The sequence below is a fragment of the Arachis hypogaea genome, chromosome 3 (genome assembly GCF_003086295.3).
Source record: "Arachis hypogaea cultivar Tifrunner chromosome 3, arahy.Tifrunner.gnm2.J5K5, whole genome shotgun sequence".
Lineage (NCBI taxonomy): Eukaryota > Viridiplantae > Streptophyta > Magnoliopsida > Fabales > Fabaceae > Arachis > Arachis hypogaea.
This window is the reverse complement of record NC_092038.1, coordinates 127,513,064-127,527,581: the sequence shown is the minus strand read 5'-3', so window position 1 is coordinate 127,527,581 and position 14,518 is coordinate 127,513,064. Positions and strand designations below refer to the sequence as shown.

Sequence of the window (14,518 nt, the reverse complement as noted above, 5' to 3'; positions counted from 1 at the left end):
ACAATTATTTTAAATTTATTATTTAAAAATATATTTAAGATATAAAAATATAATTAAATAATTATATAAAATTTTATACCCTCCCACCAAAATTAAAATCTAAAATAAAATAAAAATTTTTGCAATACTTATCCATTATTTTAGGCTAAAAACTTTACATAAATGAAGTTTACTATTCTTTCTCACCCTCCATAATAGCTTGAAAACCTTCGGGCGGTTTCTTAAAAACTTAGTATTCTCTATTTTTGATATCACTTGAGTACTCTTTATTTTTTCTACTATGAATTTGTTCACCATCATTGTATTACCATCTTTGTTCATTATTCTACTTATCATAAAATGGCAGTATTCCAAACCCACAAATAAAAATTTACCGCCTTCACCTCCAAAGCTACCCATAGTCGGTAATCTCCACCAAATTAGTTTGTTCCCGCACCGATCACTCAAAGACTTGGCTGAAAAACATGGTCCCTTGATGCTCCTTCACTTCGGAAACGTTCCAGTGCTAGTGGTGTCTTCGGCCAACATGGCGGAAGAGGTGATGAAGACGCACGACTTGGTGTTCTCCAACAGACCACGGCGTAAGATGAGTGACATACTCTTGTACGATTCTAAAGACATAGCTAACTCTGCTTATGGTAAGTGTGGCTATCTAAGTTCATGTCTAATAATTATAAAAGTAAAAGTCTTTTTTGGTCGTAAATTATTTATTTGATTAACTTCTCTTAACAATTATAAAAATATAAATTGATTTCATTTATTTTCGTCCAATCTATCCAACCCTTAAAAGTTAAAACCAATTGATAATAGATTAATGCTGATATGTCAAGTAACCTCTCTTCGTAATAGAGACATAGTCTACTGAACTCTTCAATTATTTTCATTCTCCGAAACTCTTTCTTTCTCCTTTCTTCCTTTTTCGCCACTGCCACCACACTTATACTCCTCTCTCTCTCCAATTCTCTTCTTCGCCATTGCCATTGCCACCGACTCATAATCATTATCATCATTAATAATATTATTATCATCATTATATGGAGAAAAAAAATCACTAATCAACCACCGGTATAAATATGAAGTATACATTAAAGTTATACAAAATAACACATAAATATAAATATTTAGTGACTAATTTCTATATATATCTATTTTTTTAAAAATTATTATCCTCTAAAATATCTTATTCTCGTATTTTATGTAACGCAGGTGAATACTGGAGGCAGATGAGGAGCCTAGCCGTGTTGCACCTTCTGAGCAACAAAAGGGTTCAATCGTACAGTCGTGTTAGGGAAGAAGAAGCTGCAAGAATGGTTGAAACCATCAAAGAGTTTGCTTCTTCTTCTGTGCCGTTAAACTTGTCTGAGATATTCTCCGGTGTTACAAATGACATAGTGTGTAGAATTGCTCTAGGGAGGAGATACCGTGGAGGAGGAGAAGGGTGCAACAAGTTTCAGGAGCTGTTGTTGGAGTTTGGAGAGTTGTTGGGTACAATATCAATAGGGGACTATATTCCATGGCTTAGTTGGTTGAACAAGATTGATGGTTCTTATAAAAGAGCATCAAGAGTGGCCAAGCGTCTCGATGAGTTTTTGGATCAAGTGATTGCGGAGCATGTTGGTTCTTGCAAAAGGAAAGAACAAGAGGGACTTACTGATAATGTCACCAGTAACGCCGTTGGATTTGAGTTTGACACAATAACAATGAAGGCAATACTCCTGGTAAGAAATATTTGAGTTTGATATATATTAACATTTACGCAATTGGTATGTTATTCTTTAGTAAATTATTTTTCACAATAATGATACTGAGATTTATTTTACAAAATGAGGAATACTTATCATATATCTTGTTAATTATCATACTCTTAAATTTTGTTAATTATATAATAAAGGTTTTTTTTTTTTGGTTGTTAGTATCTTACTAGTATGCGACCCGTGACCCTCCTCTTAAAGTTGTTTCCCATAGATAGTGCCAAAGTTAGTTAACCAACAATATGCTGGTAGGCATCAATATAATTCAAATGCATATATGAGTGGATGAGAAGCACATGTATAGTTTGTCGGCATCAACATAATTCTTCCAGGACTCCATTAAGCACGTTTTCCTTTCCAGTTATATTTCAGTCTTTCGGTCCACATCAACAATGATGGAGGCTAATGCTAAATTGGCCTATTTACAGACTGATCCCTAAATTTTTTACAATTCTGTAACATATCCTGGTCTTTTAAAGACCTTAAAAATACTTTAACCACCCTAGAAGCTTTCAAGTAAGAATAGAATTGATTATTGACTAATTCAAGTATTTTTGGGGACTAAAATGTTCCATTTTAAAATACTTAAAGACCAATTTAAGTAATTACTCCCAATATTTTAAATAGCACACACTTTTTAAGAGGATCATTTAATTTTCATGGTCTGCATGTCAAGTATGGCCGTCCAACTTAATTAATTTTGACTTCAATTTTCTTGAAACTTGTTAATATAATTGTTAATTATTATAACTTTTGATTAAGTAAAATTTTAAATTATTAATACATATTTAATGTGAATTATTTATGCAGGACATGTTTGCGGCAGGTACGGACACTACGTACACTGTGCTAGAATGGGCAATGGCGGAACTGTTAAAACGGCCGGCGGTTATGCACAAACTGCAAGATGAAGTGAGAACTGTTGTTGGAAACAGAAGCAACATAACCGAACAAGATTTGGTTCACATGAACTACTTGAAAGCTGTGATCAAAGAAACACTTCGGTTGCACCCTTCACTTCCAGTTCTAGTTCCTAGAGAATCCACCAAAGGCATCAAGCTGAATGGGTATGACATTGAAGCTGGAACACAGGTGTTGGTGAATGCATGGGCCGTTGCAACGGACCCAAAGTGTTGGGACCAGCCACTTGAGTTCAAGCCAGAGAGGTTCTTAAACAGTTCGGTGGATTTCAAAGGGTGTGATTTTCAGTTTATTCCTTTTGGTGCAGGGAGGAGAGGGTGCCCTGGGCTGCAGTTTGCCACTGCTGTTGATGAGATTGTGCTGGCTACCCTTGTTCATCATTTTGATTGGGATTTGTCTGCTGCTTCTAAGGAAGTGGACATGTCTGAAACTCATGGACTAGCCCTGCATTTGAAATCACCTCTCTTGGCTATAGCAACCCCTTATTATGAATGAATTGAATTGAATTCAATAAGTTATGACAAGAGAGAAAGAAAATCTTGGGCAACAATGTGTAAATGATAAAGATAAGTTAAAAAAAGTCCGTAAGTTATAATGGATAAAGTGGCCATTATAATTCTGTTAGTGGTAATTTGGGTTTAGAATCTTGAGTGTGTATATTGTGTGGCTTGGTATGAGGTTGCCTATATAAGGATTTCTGCATCTAATGTAAAAAGAAATGATGTGTCGATTATATTTGTATTTCTTTGTGCGTATTACTTACCATAGAATATTGCAGAATTACTTCAAATCTTCTAAAATTTCACAAAATGAGAATAAAGTTATATAGTTCCTCTCTTCTAGAACATATATCACAAGTAGTATGCTTAATGTATTGATAATTCATTGTATTTAATTGCAAATTTTAATATATTAAATTATGAATGTATCAAATTTTTAAATTGATTGATATTTTAAAGTGAGATAAGTACAATGTTAAATGAAATTATTTTCTTATTTTTTCTTATCAAGAAAATGTAATATCTGTTGCACTCACATTTAATGAGACGCACACTATACCAACTAGCACCGTCTTATTTAAAATCGGATTTGCTCGAATTGATTTGATAACCTACAAGTAAAGTGCAGGGTTATCACAAAGCAGTGCTTTTTATGAGACGCACACTATACCAACTAGCACCGTCTTATTTAAAATCGGATTTGCTCGAATTGATTTGATAACCTACAAGTAAGGTGCAGGGTTATCACAAAGCAGTGTTTTTTTTATATCAAAGATAGAGAAACTCAAACTCGCGATCTTTTAGGTGAATATGGAGAGACTATGCTATTTGAGTTATAATTCATTGACTACAAAGCAGTATGTTCATAGCTATAAATCAATGAAAAGATATGAAAAATATTATTTTTGAATTCATCAAATTTAATTCAAATGTTAACCAAAATGATACTCTAATTAGCCAAATCGCAATACTTTACAGGGGTATAGTTTTTGAACTTGTACTAAACTACTAATATTTATAGAGCCATATTATTGAACAAGAAGTTTTTCTTTAAATACTAATGCATTAACAAGGGACACGATTGTTACGCCAATATTTTTGAGGATGCCCTGAAATTATTTTGAAGATTAAACTCTTCATACACCATTCATGACTAACTTCCCAAGATCAAGTGTGCTTGGCAAGGAAGGCAAGGATAAGCTGATTGATTTCTGCAGGGAATTGTTCTTGAACAAAATGTGTCCCCTCAGGGATGAATGTTATCTCCTGATTCGGCACAAGCTCTTTCGCCTTTTCAGCCTTTGTCAAATCCTCAATCCCCGGAAACTTCAGAGTATAGTCCTTCCCACCCATTATCAGAAGTGCTGGAACTTTGACTATAGCTTCTGATGGCAAGTTAATTTTTTCACCAAGGGACCTACGACACAAAATGCAAACAAATCCACAATGAATAAGAACTCAATCTGATAGGCTATTTCATTGAACAAAACTAAAATAAAAGAAATAAAAAAGCAATGAAGGTTAATAATAGCAGCACCTATATGGAACCTTCAACGCAGTTTGGAATCCAGATTTCTCATACAAGGCCCCATATGTTGCAAGATCTTCCTCTGTGAACCAAGGGGGAAGAGGAGTAGATGAATCAACCAAATCCAAGATCTCCTGGTTTTCTTGAGCTATTGGTATTTCACTTCTTGAAAAGAGGGTGTAAATCTTCCGCACAACAGTCTTTGCATCAAAGCGTCCGAAATCGGCCTCAGCCCTCCCTGGTTCCTGATATAGGCAGAAACAAAGGCATGATTACTATTATTATTATTTCATTGGCAAGACTGCAATTATGGATGAGAATCAAAGGAATTTGAGGTTACCTGCCATCTCGAAATGTAGAAACCTTCAGGAAGGAGCTTAGAGAAATGTAACGGGCCTGGTGGAACATAAGGAACTCCCAATGTGATAACTCCCAGCACCCTTTCGGGGTGTAAAATGGAAAACAAATATGCAGGACGGCCTCCAAAATCTTTCCCAACAAGAAAAACCTTATATAGGTACATTGAGATTGAGGAGTTGAATCAATTAGGCAACAGATTAATTAAGCATATGGTCAAATCAGCTAGGGTATTAAATTAAAGCTTATTCCTTCTATGTGGCAAATAACATTGCAACAGAACAGAGTGAGCCAGTGAAGGCATCAAAGATCAACATCACATTTGAGACTCTGAATCATTGATTTGCTTAAGAGCTATAATTCTATTGTATTTGTTGTGTTATATAAAAAATAACCAATAAAATTGCGGCTTTGACAGGCCCTAGTTATTATATAATAGGGAAATGCTACACTTTCATACTTCATGGTGGGATAAACACTCGAATCGAAGTCCAATGGTGTTATTTCAACTTCAAGTAAATTTCATAATCAGTTATGCAAGTTTCCATTGCGATATTCATCAAGAAAAGTGTTCTTTGCACTAAGATCACGATGCATTATATATATGAAACTTAAAAAAGCAGGAGAGAAAATGGTGTACCTTGGGAATAGCAAGAGAATCAAGAATTGCAAGGAGGTCAGTGAGAAGATGAGAGAAGGTGGCGTTTGGCGAGGGATCGGAGAGACCGTAGCCTCTGAAATCAGGGGCGATGGCTCTGAAACCCGCATTGGCGAGGGCAATCATCTGGTGGCGCCACGAGTACCATATCTCAGGGAACCCGTGCAGGAATACGACGACGTTTTGACCTGAAAATAAGAAACCAGAGAGAGAGTTTGAAGAAGGGGAAGGGGTTAAGAAATCAGAAGCATAAGAAAACGGCATGCATGTGAGTACAGTGGATTATGACCTGTTCCGATTTCAGCGATGTGGAGGTTGAGACCGTCAACTTTGATGAACTTTTGCTGGATTTCATCCATGACTTTCGCTCACACTCTCTCTTCTGCTCTGTTCGTTTCTTAACAAGTCAGCTTAATTCAACGGTCAACGCTACACTCTCTACTTGGAAACGTAACACCTCTTATTCTAATCAATCACTGACTCTCTTGATCGCTACTATAAAGTTTTTTTTTTGTGTTAATTTTGAAATTTTTATTTCTGTGTCAACAGCATTACTGCATTAGGCAGCATATTTAATTTAATGAATTATTAGGATAATACAATAAAAATTAATTGATACAGTGCTAAACAACGTTCTCTCTCTTTCTCTCTGTCTGTTTAAATATGTAAACCAAATATTAATGCAGAGTGGATTGACGCGGAGAGAGACTACAGTGTGTTACGCTTCCGTGTTTGCCTCTCTCACTCTCTGCTGCTGATTCTGACACGTGTCACTATCAGTAGTAGTAGGAGTAGTACACTGTACACCGTTCGCTTTCATTTCTTCGCAGCTTGGACCCTCTTAATATTGTTCAATGTTCACCATTCTGCTCTTTCACCATTTCGTTTTGGTTTCATTTTCCGTGCTTCTGTGGTGCAGCTCCTGTGGTATCTTAAATCTTGAGATGGGTGATCATCAAAGGCATCGAATCATGATGGTGTCGGATTTTTTCTATCCCAACGTTGGTGGAGTCGAGAATCACGTTTACTACCTCTCACAATGCTTGCTCGAGTTAGGCCACAAGGTCGTCCGGTCACACCTTTATATCAAAAATGTTATCTTTACCTCTTTCAATTTATACTTAGGGTAGCGTTTGCATAGATTTTCATATAGAAATGCTTGAGTGACACTTACCGAGTTACCGATGTATGCACGAACGCCTAATTTAATAATGTTGGAGGTGTGAGTTGGCTAGCCTACCATGCAAAATAAATACACTTATTGTTGCTCGTGCAAAACACTTAGAATGTAGTAGGATAGAAATTATATTATTTTCAAGGATATTTAATATGTGTTTTTGAAAGCAATTAGATCATTCTTGGTGGCGATGTTTCATGTGGAACTGATAATTTAGATATTGAAAAGCTATTATAACAGTTGAGTGAATATGATCATCTGACTATTCTCATCAACTATCATTTTCGCATGAAGATTGAGTAATCAGTCACCATTCTTGATTTTTCACATAACTTCTAATTATTTTGAATGAAATGAATGATTGTAATTGTTTTTTCCAAGAGCATGCAAGAGTTTCACATACTCTCCTATCTGAGAAATGATTGTTCTGTGTGTAATTTCATATATTTTGAACTGAAAAACATGTATATGAATATTCAGGTGGTGGTTGTAACTCATGCCTATGGAAACCGCTCTGGGGTTAGATATATGACTGGTGGTCTAAAAGTCTATTACATTCCATGGAAACCATTCTTTAATCAAAGCACATTTCCCACCTTGTTAGGGATGCTGCCAATTATAAGAACAATTCTTATTCGGGAGAGAATTACTATAGTTCATGGACATCAAACCTTTTCAACACTTTCTCATCACGCCCTTCTGAATTCGAGAATCATGGGATACAAGGTTGTGTTTACGGATCATTCGCTGAATGGTTTTAGTGATGCCGGAAGCATCCACATGAACAAGGTGTTGCAGTTTACCTTGGCAGATGTGAGTCAAGCTATATGTGTTTCCCATACAAGCAAGGAGAACACTGTCTTGAGGTCAGGTTTGTCAGCAGATAAGGTTTTTGTAATACCTAATGCTGTTGACACCGAAATGTTCAAACCGGCATTTGAACCTCCCAGCAGATCAGAGGTTGTTATTGTTGTTATCAGTCGATTAGTTTACCGGAAGGGTGCGGATTTGCTTGTTGAAGTCATTCCAGAACTGTGCCGGCTATGTCCTAATGTGAGTTGATAAAAAGACTGTTTATTTGTCTGTCTTGCATAACTCAGTTTAGGAAATTCGGATCAAGAGTTATGTCTAATATGGAGTTGATGCCACTATTTAGCTAAGGCCCCCTTCTTTGACAGTGTTGTTACTTTTTCCTTTTGGTGCTTCCTGTGATGTAATAGTTGCTCATTTTTCTTCTCCTGATTTTTACAAACAAATGGCATCAACATTAGAGAGAGCATATGTTTTCAATATTTCTGAAATAAATTCTAAGAGTATAGATATTGATGCTAAGAAGTAATTTTTTTTCTAGTATATTCTTACAATCTTTCATGTTAAGAAGATTGTAAATCATAGGATAATGGAGAGATTGAACATGATGTAAATCATAGGATCCAAGCAGGTTGGTCAAAATGGCGGAGTGCATCTGGTTTTATATGCGACAAAAAAGTGCCTTTAAAACTTAAAGGTAAATTCTATCGCACCGCTATAAGACCGGCTATGCTGTATGGTACGGAGTGTTGGGCGGCTAAAGGAGAGCACGAACATAAGCTGAGCGTGGCAGAGATGAAGATGTTGAGATGGATGAGTGGTCACACGCGATTGGATAAAATAAGGAATGAAGATATAAGGGAGAGAGTTGGAGTAGCACCCATTGTGGAAAAGATGGTTGAATCGCGTCTCAGGTGGTTTGGACATGTGAGAAGAAGACCGATAGAACATCCAGTCAGGAGGGTGGATGAGATGGAAGATGGACAAAGGGCGAAAGGCAGAGGAAGACCTAAGAAGACCATCCATGAGGTGGTCAAACGAGATCTACATGTAAACGGTCTCTCTGTAGACATAATACATGACAGAGCACAATGGCGTCGTTTGATTCATGTAGCCGACCCCACTTAGTGGGACAAGGCTTTGTTGTTGTTGTTTCATGTTAAGAAGAAAAAAAGATTCCCTCATCCAGAGACTTGACAAGACACTATTTTTTTATCCTTCTGACATCGTGTTTACACCAGTTATTGAAGTGATTATTGGTGATTCGGAATCCATTAGTGTTACTGTTTTATTGGTTCCATATTCAGAGTCTGTATAAATAATGTATCAGCAATGTATTCAGGTGCTGCAGTGGGTTAGAAATTATATAGATTTGTAGTTGGTTGTAGACTTTCAACGGCCTAACTTATATATGCATTTGAAGGTTCGTTTCATTATTGGAGGTGATGGACCTAAGCGTGTGCTATTGGAAGAGATGAGAGAACATCATTCTCTTCAAGATCGAGTTGAAATGTTGGGAGCTGTACCACATACGCAAGTCCGTTCTGTTCTAATATCAGGGCATATCTTCTTAAACAGGTATAGCTTCCTAAATTCCATTTTCCTTAAGTTCTTCAGTTGATGAATATATAGTTCGACTTCTGTCTTAAGTTGTAATGACTGGTCATATTTTCTAAATTTATGTTAGCTGTTGTTGGTAGTTAACTGCACAACATTCACTTTATTTGACAGGATGTAAAAAAAATAAAATAAAATCTTCCATAAATTTTTGCCTAAAAGCAAAGGGTTCAATTGAGTCATTTTAAGAGGTTGAAGCTTTTATATATTAAGTTACTAACTCAGTTTTGAATCATATTAAGTGGCTGCTATGTTTTCTGTGTTTGAAACTCTGCTGAACACAGTTCCTTAACCGAAGCTTTTTGTATCGCGATATTGGAGGCTGCTAGTTGTGGATTGTTAACAGTTAGCACACGTGTGGGAGGTGTTCCTGAGGTTGGTATCATAAATATTCTTTCTATACCTGTTTGGCGTTAAGTTTTCTTATGAACTTCTATTTTTTATTTTTTTAGACCAATTCAACAACTTTAAAATTCCATCATGTAATTTGAAGGTTGATGTTGATTCATATAGGTATTACCGGATGACATGATTGTTTTGGCAGAACCTAATCCCACTGATATGGTGCGTGCAATCCAAAAGGCGATAATTATGCTGCCAAAAATTGATCCGCAAGTCATGCACAATCGAGTAAGATGGAAGTTCAAAATTTTAAGCAGCCTCGTCTAATGCTTTCAGTGAGAAACTAGTAACTCTTTTTTGCCCTTGTAGATGAAGGAACTCTACAACTGGCACGACGTTGCGAGAAGGACTGAAATTGTATACAGTCGTGCCTTAAAATGCCCCCATCAAGATCTCCTAGAGCATCTCTCAAGGTACACAATTTCATAGGATTCAATTCAACTTTAATGGCAACATAGTTGTAAAAGGAACTCCCTTATCCATTCAGTTTAATGTTGTGATTTTCCTAATCATCACTTGAGCACAAAATTCTTTCATTTGCTTGTAACATAAGTTAGCTATACTAAATCAAGGTATTTTGGAATCTTCATTTGAGTATCATCATCATTAATAGATTTTCTGCTTTATTAATTTGGAGCTTAAAGACACAAATGTTACTTCAAGTGACTGCTGAATGTTGATTGTCTGTATTGTTTTAGACACCTCTCATGTGGAGCATGGGCAGGGAAGCTCTTTTGCTTGGTTATGATCTTGAGTTTTTTGCTATGGCATCTGCTAGAACTATGGCAGGTAGGCTAGTGTTATTTGCTATGTCAAACATATGCTCCTTATTCAATTTATTTTTGCTTTACCTTTTTATTTTTTATTTTTAATCATTATTAGCCAGCAGATGATATTGAGGTGGTTCCAGATGTTATTTTCCATACAAATATGATGGATAGATCTTGCGGGAAAAAAGAAAATGACAGATTATGAGGAGCGTGGTACATCATTTTGTTGAATCCTTTAGCTTTTGTTTGTTGACTAATCTGAATTCAGCTATCAGAAGAATAGTTAAAGGAAAAAATGTTAGCAACTTAGAACGGTTATTGGAATTGGAAACATCAATGGAGTAATCAATGTTTTTTGCTACAAACTTTCATCAAAGCAAACTATTTCGTGTAGAAAGAGATTTTGTTATTGCCTTATTGCTTATTCAGTGGCCTTCATTGTTAACAAATTTGAGAAACTTTTAATATTCTTAAAATAAAAGAAGATTTTTTGTTTTGGTGACTTAAAATAAAAGAAGATTAAAAAGAGATTCATTTTCTTTACTCACATTTTAATACGTTAATTATATATATATATATTTTTTTTCTTTCATCATTTTCCTACAATTTAATACAGTAGTAAATATTTTAAGAGAGAATTATTCATCATCAAATTTTACTTTAACCAAACTAAAAAAGCATTCTCCAACTAGCTATAACTCAAATGGCATAGTTTCTCTATACTCATCTAGAGGTCGCGGATTCGAAATAATTTTGAAAAAAAAAAAAAAAAAAACTAAAAAAGCACTCTTTCACAGTTTTACTTGAGATGGACTCCCAAAAAAAAAGGATACAAGTAAGAAAGAAAAAAGAAATGAGGCGCTTAGAGAGAAAGCTTCCAACCCCGAACGAAAGTAAGAGAGTGAATTTATATATATGAAATGTATAGTCAAATATGATGCGGTAAATTTATTGGCATAGAAGAATCTATAGTAGTTTCCTCGTCAGATGCCATAACCAATAGCTTTTGTTATCTCTACTCTCTTTCTCTGTCTCTCTGCTTTTAATGGAATTATTATAGTTTTTCCTTCCTAGTAAGTTTCCTTATTAATTATTATAATTACAACAATTGTAACAACACATGATCCCAAACTTTGTAATCTTCCTTTAACTGTCATCAATCATCAATCAAACAACGCTACTAGTCCTCAATTTTGACTCTGGAGCTGACTTCATCATCTTGCATACCCCCAAAGTTGGTATCAAATTCGCCTCACCTAGCATCCTTCCTTACTAGTAAGCTTCTTGATCTATCAACTCATTCGAAAAAAAAAAAAGAGAAAATTATTGATTCCAGTACCTACCCAGATCTTGCTGCTTCTCTCTCTCTAACCCTGGTTTGACTTTGATTTCTGGATTTGATTATTTTGCAGCTTCCTCATGAATGTTTTTGATGAGTGTATGATTTGACTGTTGTAGGAAGTAGGAAAGAAATGAATTTGCTTTACAAAATTTAGACCAGGGAACAGTTCTATGCTTATGCTTATTGATTTTGTTTATGATGTTTTTTCATCTGCATTTATTGCTTATGATAGCTGGGTATTGTCTATGATTTTGTTTGAGCTGCGGAATTAGATTGTGTTAAAGACAATTTGTGATGTATACAGGATACATTTGAAGTTGGATTGGTGAAATTATGGCGGATTTAGAAAATTTGCTATTGGAGGCTGCAGGAAGAACTGGTAATGCAGGGAGAAACCGACATTCTCTGCCATCGTCGAGGAGGGCGCAAGAGGGTTCTTATTCGGATGGAGGGAGTGATTCGAGGGAAGATGATTCTGATGATGAGCTTAATTATGGCAACAGAAAGCCCTCTGCATCACAAGTTCCTCTGAAGAAGAGATTGGATCCAGCAGAAAGAGAGGAAGATATGGGAAGTCAAGAAGAACAAGATGATGATGGTCACAGTGATCGCCCGGGCGAAAGCAGTGATGAATCCAACATTGGTGATGATCTCTACAAGGATGAAGATGATAGACGCAAGCTTTCTGAGATGACTGAACTTCAAAGAGAGATGATCTTGTCAGATAGAGCCACCAAAAAGGATGACAAGAATTTATTGGGGAAGATAGCATCCAAGCGTGATATTAAAGGAAAGATAACAGTTCCTAGAAAGCAATCTCCACCGTTGTCGTCGTCGCGAATGCGAGCAGCAGCCAGATCTGCTGACAGGGCAGCCAAGAATGATGCATTGAATGAATTGCGTGCTAAGAGATTGAAGCAGCAAGATCCAGAAGCTCACCGCAGATTGAGGGAGGCATCAAGAGTTTCAGGCTCCCAGCATTTTACTCCACCAAAGCGCAAAGCTTTCACTGCAGCAAGTCTCAGCAGTTCAAGCCATAGTGATAGCGAAAGTAGGTCTCACAGTGATGATGAAGGTTCAACTGGTGATGGAGGAATCGGTGACAGTGATGATGATAGGGCGTTGGCAGGTTCCGATGGGCTATCATTTCAGGATATAAAGGAAATAACTATTCGCAGGTCGAAACTTGCAAGATGGTTCATGGAGCCTTTCTTTGAGGAGTTAATAGTTGGTTGCTTTGTAAGAGTTGGAATTGGTAGATCAAAAACTGGACCTATCTACAGGCTCTGCATGGTGAAAAATGTCGATGCTTCAGAACCAGATAGACACTATAAATTGGAGAACAAAATTACTCACAAGTATTTGAATGTTGTTTGGGGGAACGAAAGTTCAGCTGCTAGGTGGCAAATGGCTATGGTTAGTGACTCTGGTCCGCTTGAAGAGGAGTTCAAACAGTGGGTTAAGGAAGTTGATCGAAGCGGTGGCCGGATGCCAACGAAACAAGATATCTTGGACAAAAAACAAGCCATACAAAAGGCCCTCACATTTGTCTACTCAGCTGCTACTGTGAAGCAAATGTTACAGGAGAAAAAATCAGCCACAGCAAGACCACTGAATGTTGCGGCGGAGAAGGACCGGCTGAGGAGGGAAATGGAAATAGCACAAAGTAAGAATGATGAAACGGAAGTGGAGAGGATCAAGAAAAGGCTGCAAGAATTAGAGGCATCCAGGAAATCAAAGGTGAAGGATACCAAGGCTCTGAGGCTGGCTGAGATGAACAGAAAAAACAGGTTTGAGAATTTTAAGAATGCTTCCGAGTTGAAGCCGGTGAATACAGGATTGAGAGCAGGGGAGGCAGGCTATGATCCGTTCTCAAGGAGATGGACTAGATCAAGGAACTACTACGCTTCGAAACCTGGCGAAAAGGCTGAGGCTGGAAATGATAGTGCCAATGGCGTAGTGGCTGGTGCAGGTAGCAATGGAGCAGCGGGCATGGTGGCTACTGCTGCAGCCTTGGAAGCGGCTGCTGATGCAGGGAAGTTGGTGGACACAAGTGCTCCGGTGGATCAAGGGACTTCATCGAATGTGCTGCACAATTTTGAGCTTCCAATCTCTTTAGCATTGCTTCAAAAGTTTGGTGGAGCTCAAGGAGCTCAGGCAGGATTCATGGCAAGAAAACAAAGAATTGAAGCTACCGTTGGATTTCGAGTCTTGGAAAATGACGGCCGGAGGCATGCGCTAACACTGACGGTGAGCGATTACAAAAGGAGGAGAGGACTTCTTTGACATTTGCTGCTCCTTCCCTTTTAAGTATTATGCCAGTGAGGTAAGTTCCACGGTGCCATAAAGCCATGGATGGTTTGTATTGACTCCAATAATGCTGTGCCTTTACCATTTTATTTGAACTTCACATGAAAGTGCCTAAACGAAATTTGATAATTCTAGTTAAAGATAGACACATTAAATGATGAATTGCACAGAAAAATCAGGTTTTGTGAGAAAGTGTTAATTTAAAATAATAAATATGTTTGTTGAATGTTAACCATCTTTTAAATTTTCTTACTCTCAGTTTTCTTGCTTAGGATATTGTGGTTGCAGGATGCACTCGCGGCAATGCAAATATATAGTAACTACATCAGTATATTTGATCTCATACTGATACAAAATATATAGAGTTCAATTCAT

At 36.9% G+C, this 14,518-nt stretch overlaps 4 protein-coding genes across 5 annotated transcripts; 3 read left to right on the top strand and 1 right to left on the bottom strand.

Annotated features, from left to right (window-relative positions):
* The first annotated feature begins 274 nt into the window (after positions 1 to 274).
* LOC112791445 (cytochrome P450 736A117) lies at positions 275 to 3,420 on the top strand. The gene is made up of 3 exons (XM_025834288.3): positions 275 to 638; positions 1,207 to 1,718; positions 2,562 to 3,420. The coding sequence occupies exons 1-3, from the start codon at positions 281 to 283 to the stop codon at positions 3,165 to 3,167; spliced, it is 1,476 nt and encodes a 491-aa protein (XP_025690073.1). The 5' UTR covers positions 275 to 280; the 3' UTR covers positions 3,168 to 3,420.
* A 645-nt stretch (positions 3,421 to 4,065) lies between these two features.
* On the bottom strand, positions 4,066 to 6,349 carry LOC112791444 (epoxide hydrolase 2). The gene is made up of 5 exons (XM_025834287.3): positions 6,005 to 6,349; positions 5,698 to 5,903; positions 5,041 to 5,208; positions 4,710 to 4,945; positions 4,066 to 4,589 (listed from the first exon to the last, which is right to left on the bottom strand). Exons 1-5 carry the CDS (start codon positions 6,072 to 6,074, stop codon positions 4,340 to 4,342), a joined length of 930 nt encoding a protein of 309 aa, XP_025690072.1. The 5' UTR covers positions 6,075 to 6,349; the 3' UTR covers positions 4,066 to 4,339.
* Positions 6,350 to 6,515: 166 nt separating this feature from the next.
* Positions 6,516 to 10,888, top strand: LOC112791443 (phosphatidylinositol N-acetylglucosaminyltransferase subunit A). Its single transcript, XM_025834286.3, has 8 exons — positions 6,516 to 6,779; positions 7,373 to 7,945; positions 9,126 to 9,280; positions 9,604 to 9,694; positions 9,833 to 9,949; positions 10,031 to 10,134; positions 10,420 to 10,510; positions 10,604 to 10,888. The coding sequence occupies exons 1-8, from the start codon at positions 6,570 to 6,572 to the stop codon at positions 10,694 to 10,696; spliced, it is 1,434 nt and encodes a 477-aa protein (XP_025690071.1). The 5' UTR covers positions 6,516 to 6,569; the 3' UTR covers positions 10,697 to 10,888.
* A 419-nt stretch (positions 10,889 to 11,307) lies between these two features.
* Positions 11,308 to 14,375, top strand: LOC112791442 (protein RTF1 homolog). 2 transcript variants are annotated; one of them, XM_025834283.2, is made up of 2 exons: positions 11,308 to 11,766; positions 12,138 to 14,375. In XM_025834283.2, exon 2 carries the CDS (start codon positions 12,167 to 12,169, stop codon positions 14,117 to 14,119), a length of 1,953 nt encoding a protein of 650 aa, XP_025690068.1. In that variant the 5' UTR covers positions 11,308 to 11,766; positions 12,138 to 12,166; the 3' UTR covers positions 14,120 to 14,375. The 2 variants fall into 2 exon arrangements, with proteins under 2 accessions (XP_025690068.1, XP_025690070.1); XM_025834285.3 differs by having other exon boundaries at positions 11,403 to 11,867.
* Positions 14,376 to 14,518: the final 143 nt, after the last annotated feature.

Excerpts from the sequence above, each read along its gene's own strand:
- LOC112791443 (XM_025834286.3), top strand. The coding sequence starts at position 6,570 with ATGTTCACCATTCTGCTCTTTCACCATTTCGTTTTGGTTTCATTTTCC. Across the intron at positions 9,695-9,832 it reads GTGTGGGAGGTGTTCCTGAG|GTATTACCGGATGACATGAT; the intron begins GTTGGTATCATA and ends TGATTCATATAG. Across the intron at positions 9,950-10,030 it reads CGCAAGTCATGCACAATCGA|ATGAAGGAACTCTACAACTG; the intron begins GTAAGATGGAAG and ends TTGCCCTTGTAG.
- LOC112791445 (XM_025834288.3), top strand. The coding sequence starts at position 281 with ATGAATTTGTTCACCATCATTGTATTACCATCTTTGTTCATTATTCTA. Across the intron at positions 639-1,206 it reads CATAGCTAACTCTGCTTATG|GTGAATACTGGAGGCAGATG; the intron begins GTAAGTGTGGCT and ends TATGTAACGCAG. Across the intron at positions 1,719-2,561 it reads CAATGAAGGCAATACTCCTG|GACATGTTTGCGGCAGGTAC; the intron begins GTAAGAAATATT and ends TTATTTATGCAG.
- LOC112791442 (XM_025834283.2), top strand. The coding sequence starts at position 12,167 with ATGGCGGATTTAGAAAATTTGCTATTGGAGGCTGCAGGAAGAACTGGT.
- LOC112791444 (XM_025834287.3), bottom strand. The coding sequence starts at position 6,074 with ATGGATGAAATCCAGCAAAAGTTCATCAAAGTTGACGGTCTCAACCTC. Across the intron at positions 4,946-5,040 it reads TCTACATTTCGAGATGGCAG|GAACCAGGGAGGGCTGAGGC; the intron begins GTAACCTCAAAT and ends TGCCTATATCAG. Across the intron at positions 4,590-4,709 it reads GCGTTGAAGGTTCCATATAG|GTCCCTTGGTGAAAAAATTA; the intron begins GTGCTGCTATTA and ends TTTGTGTCGTAG.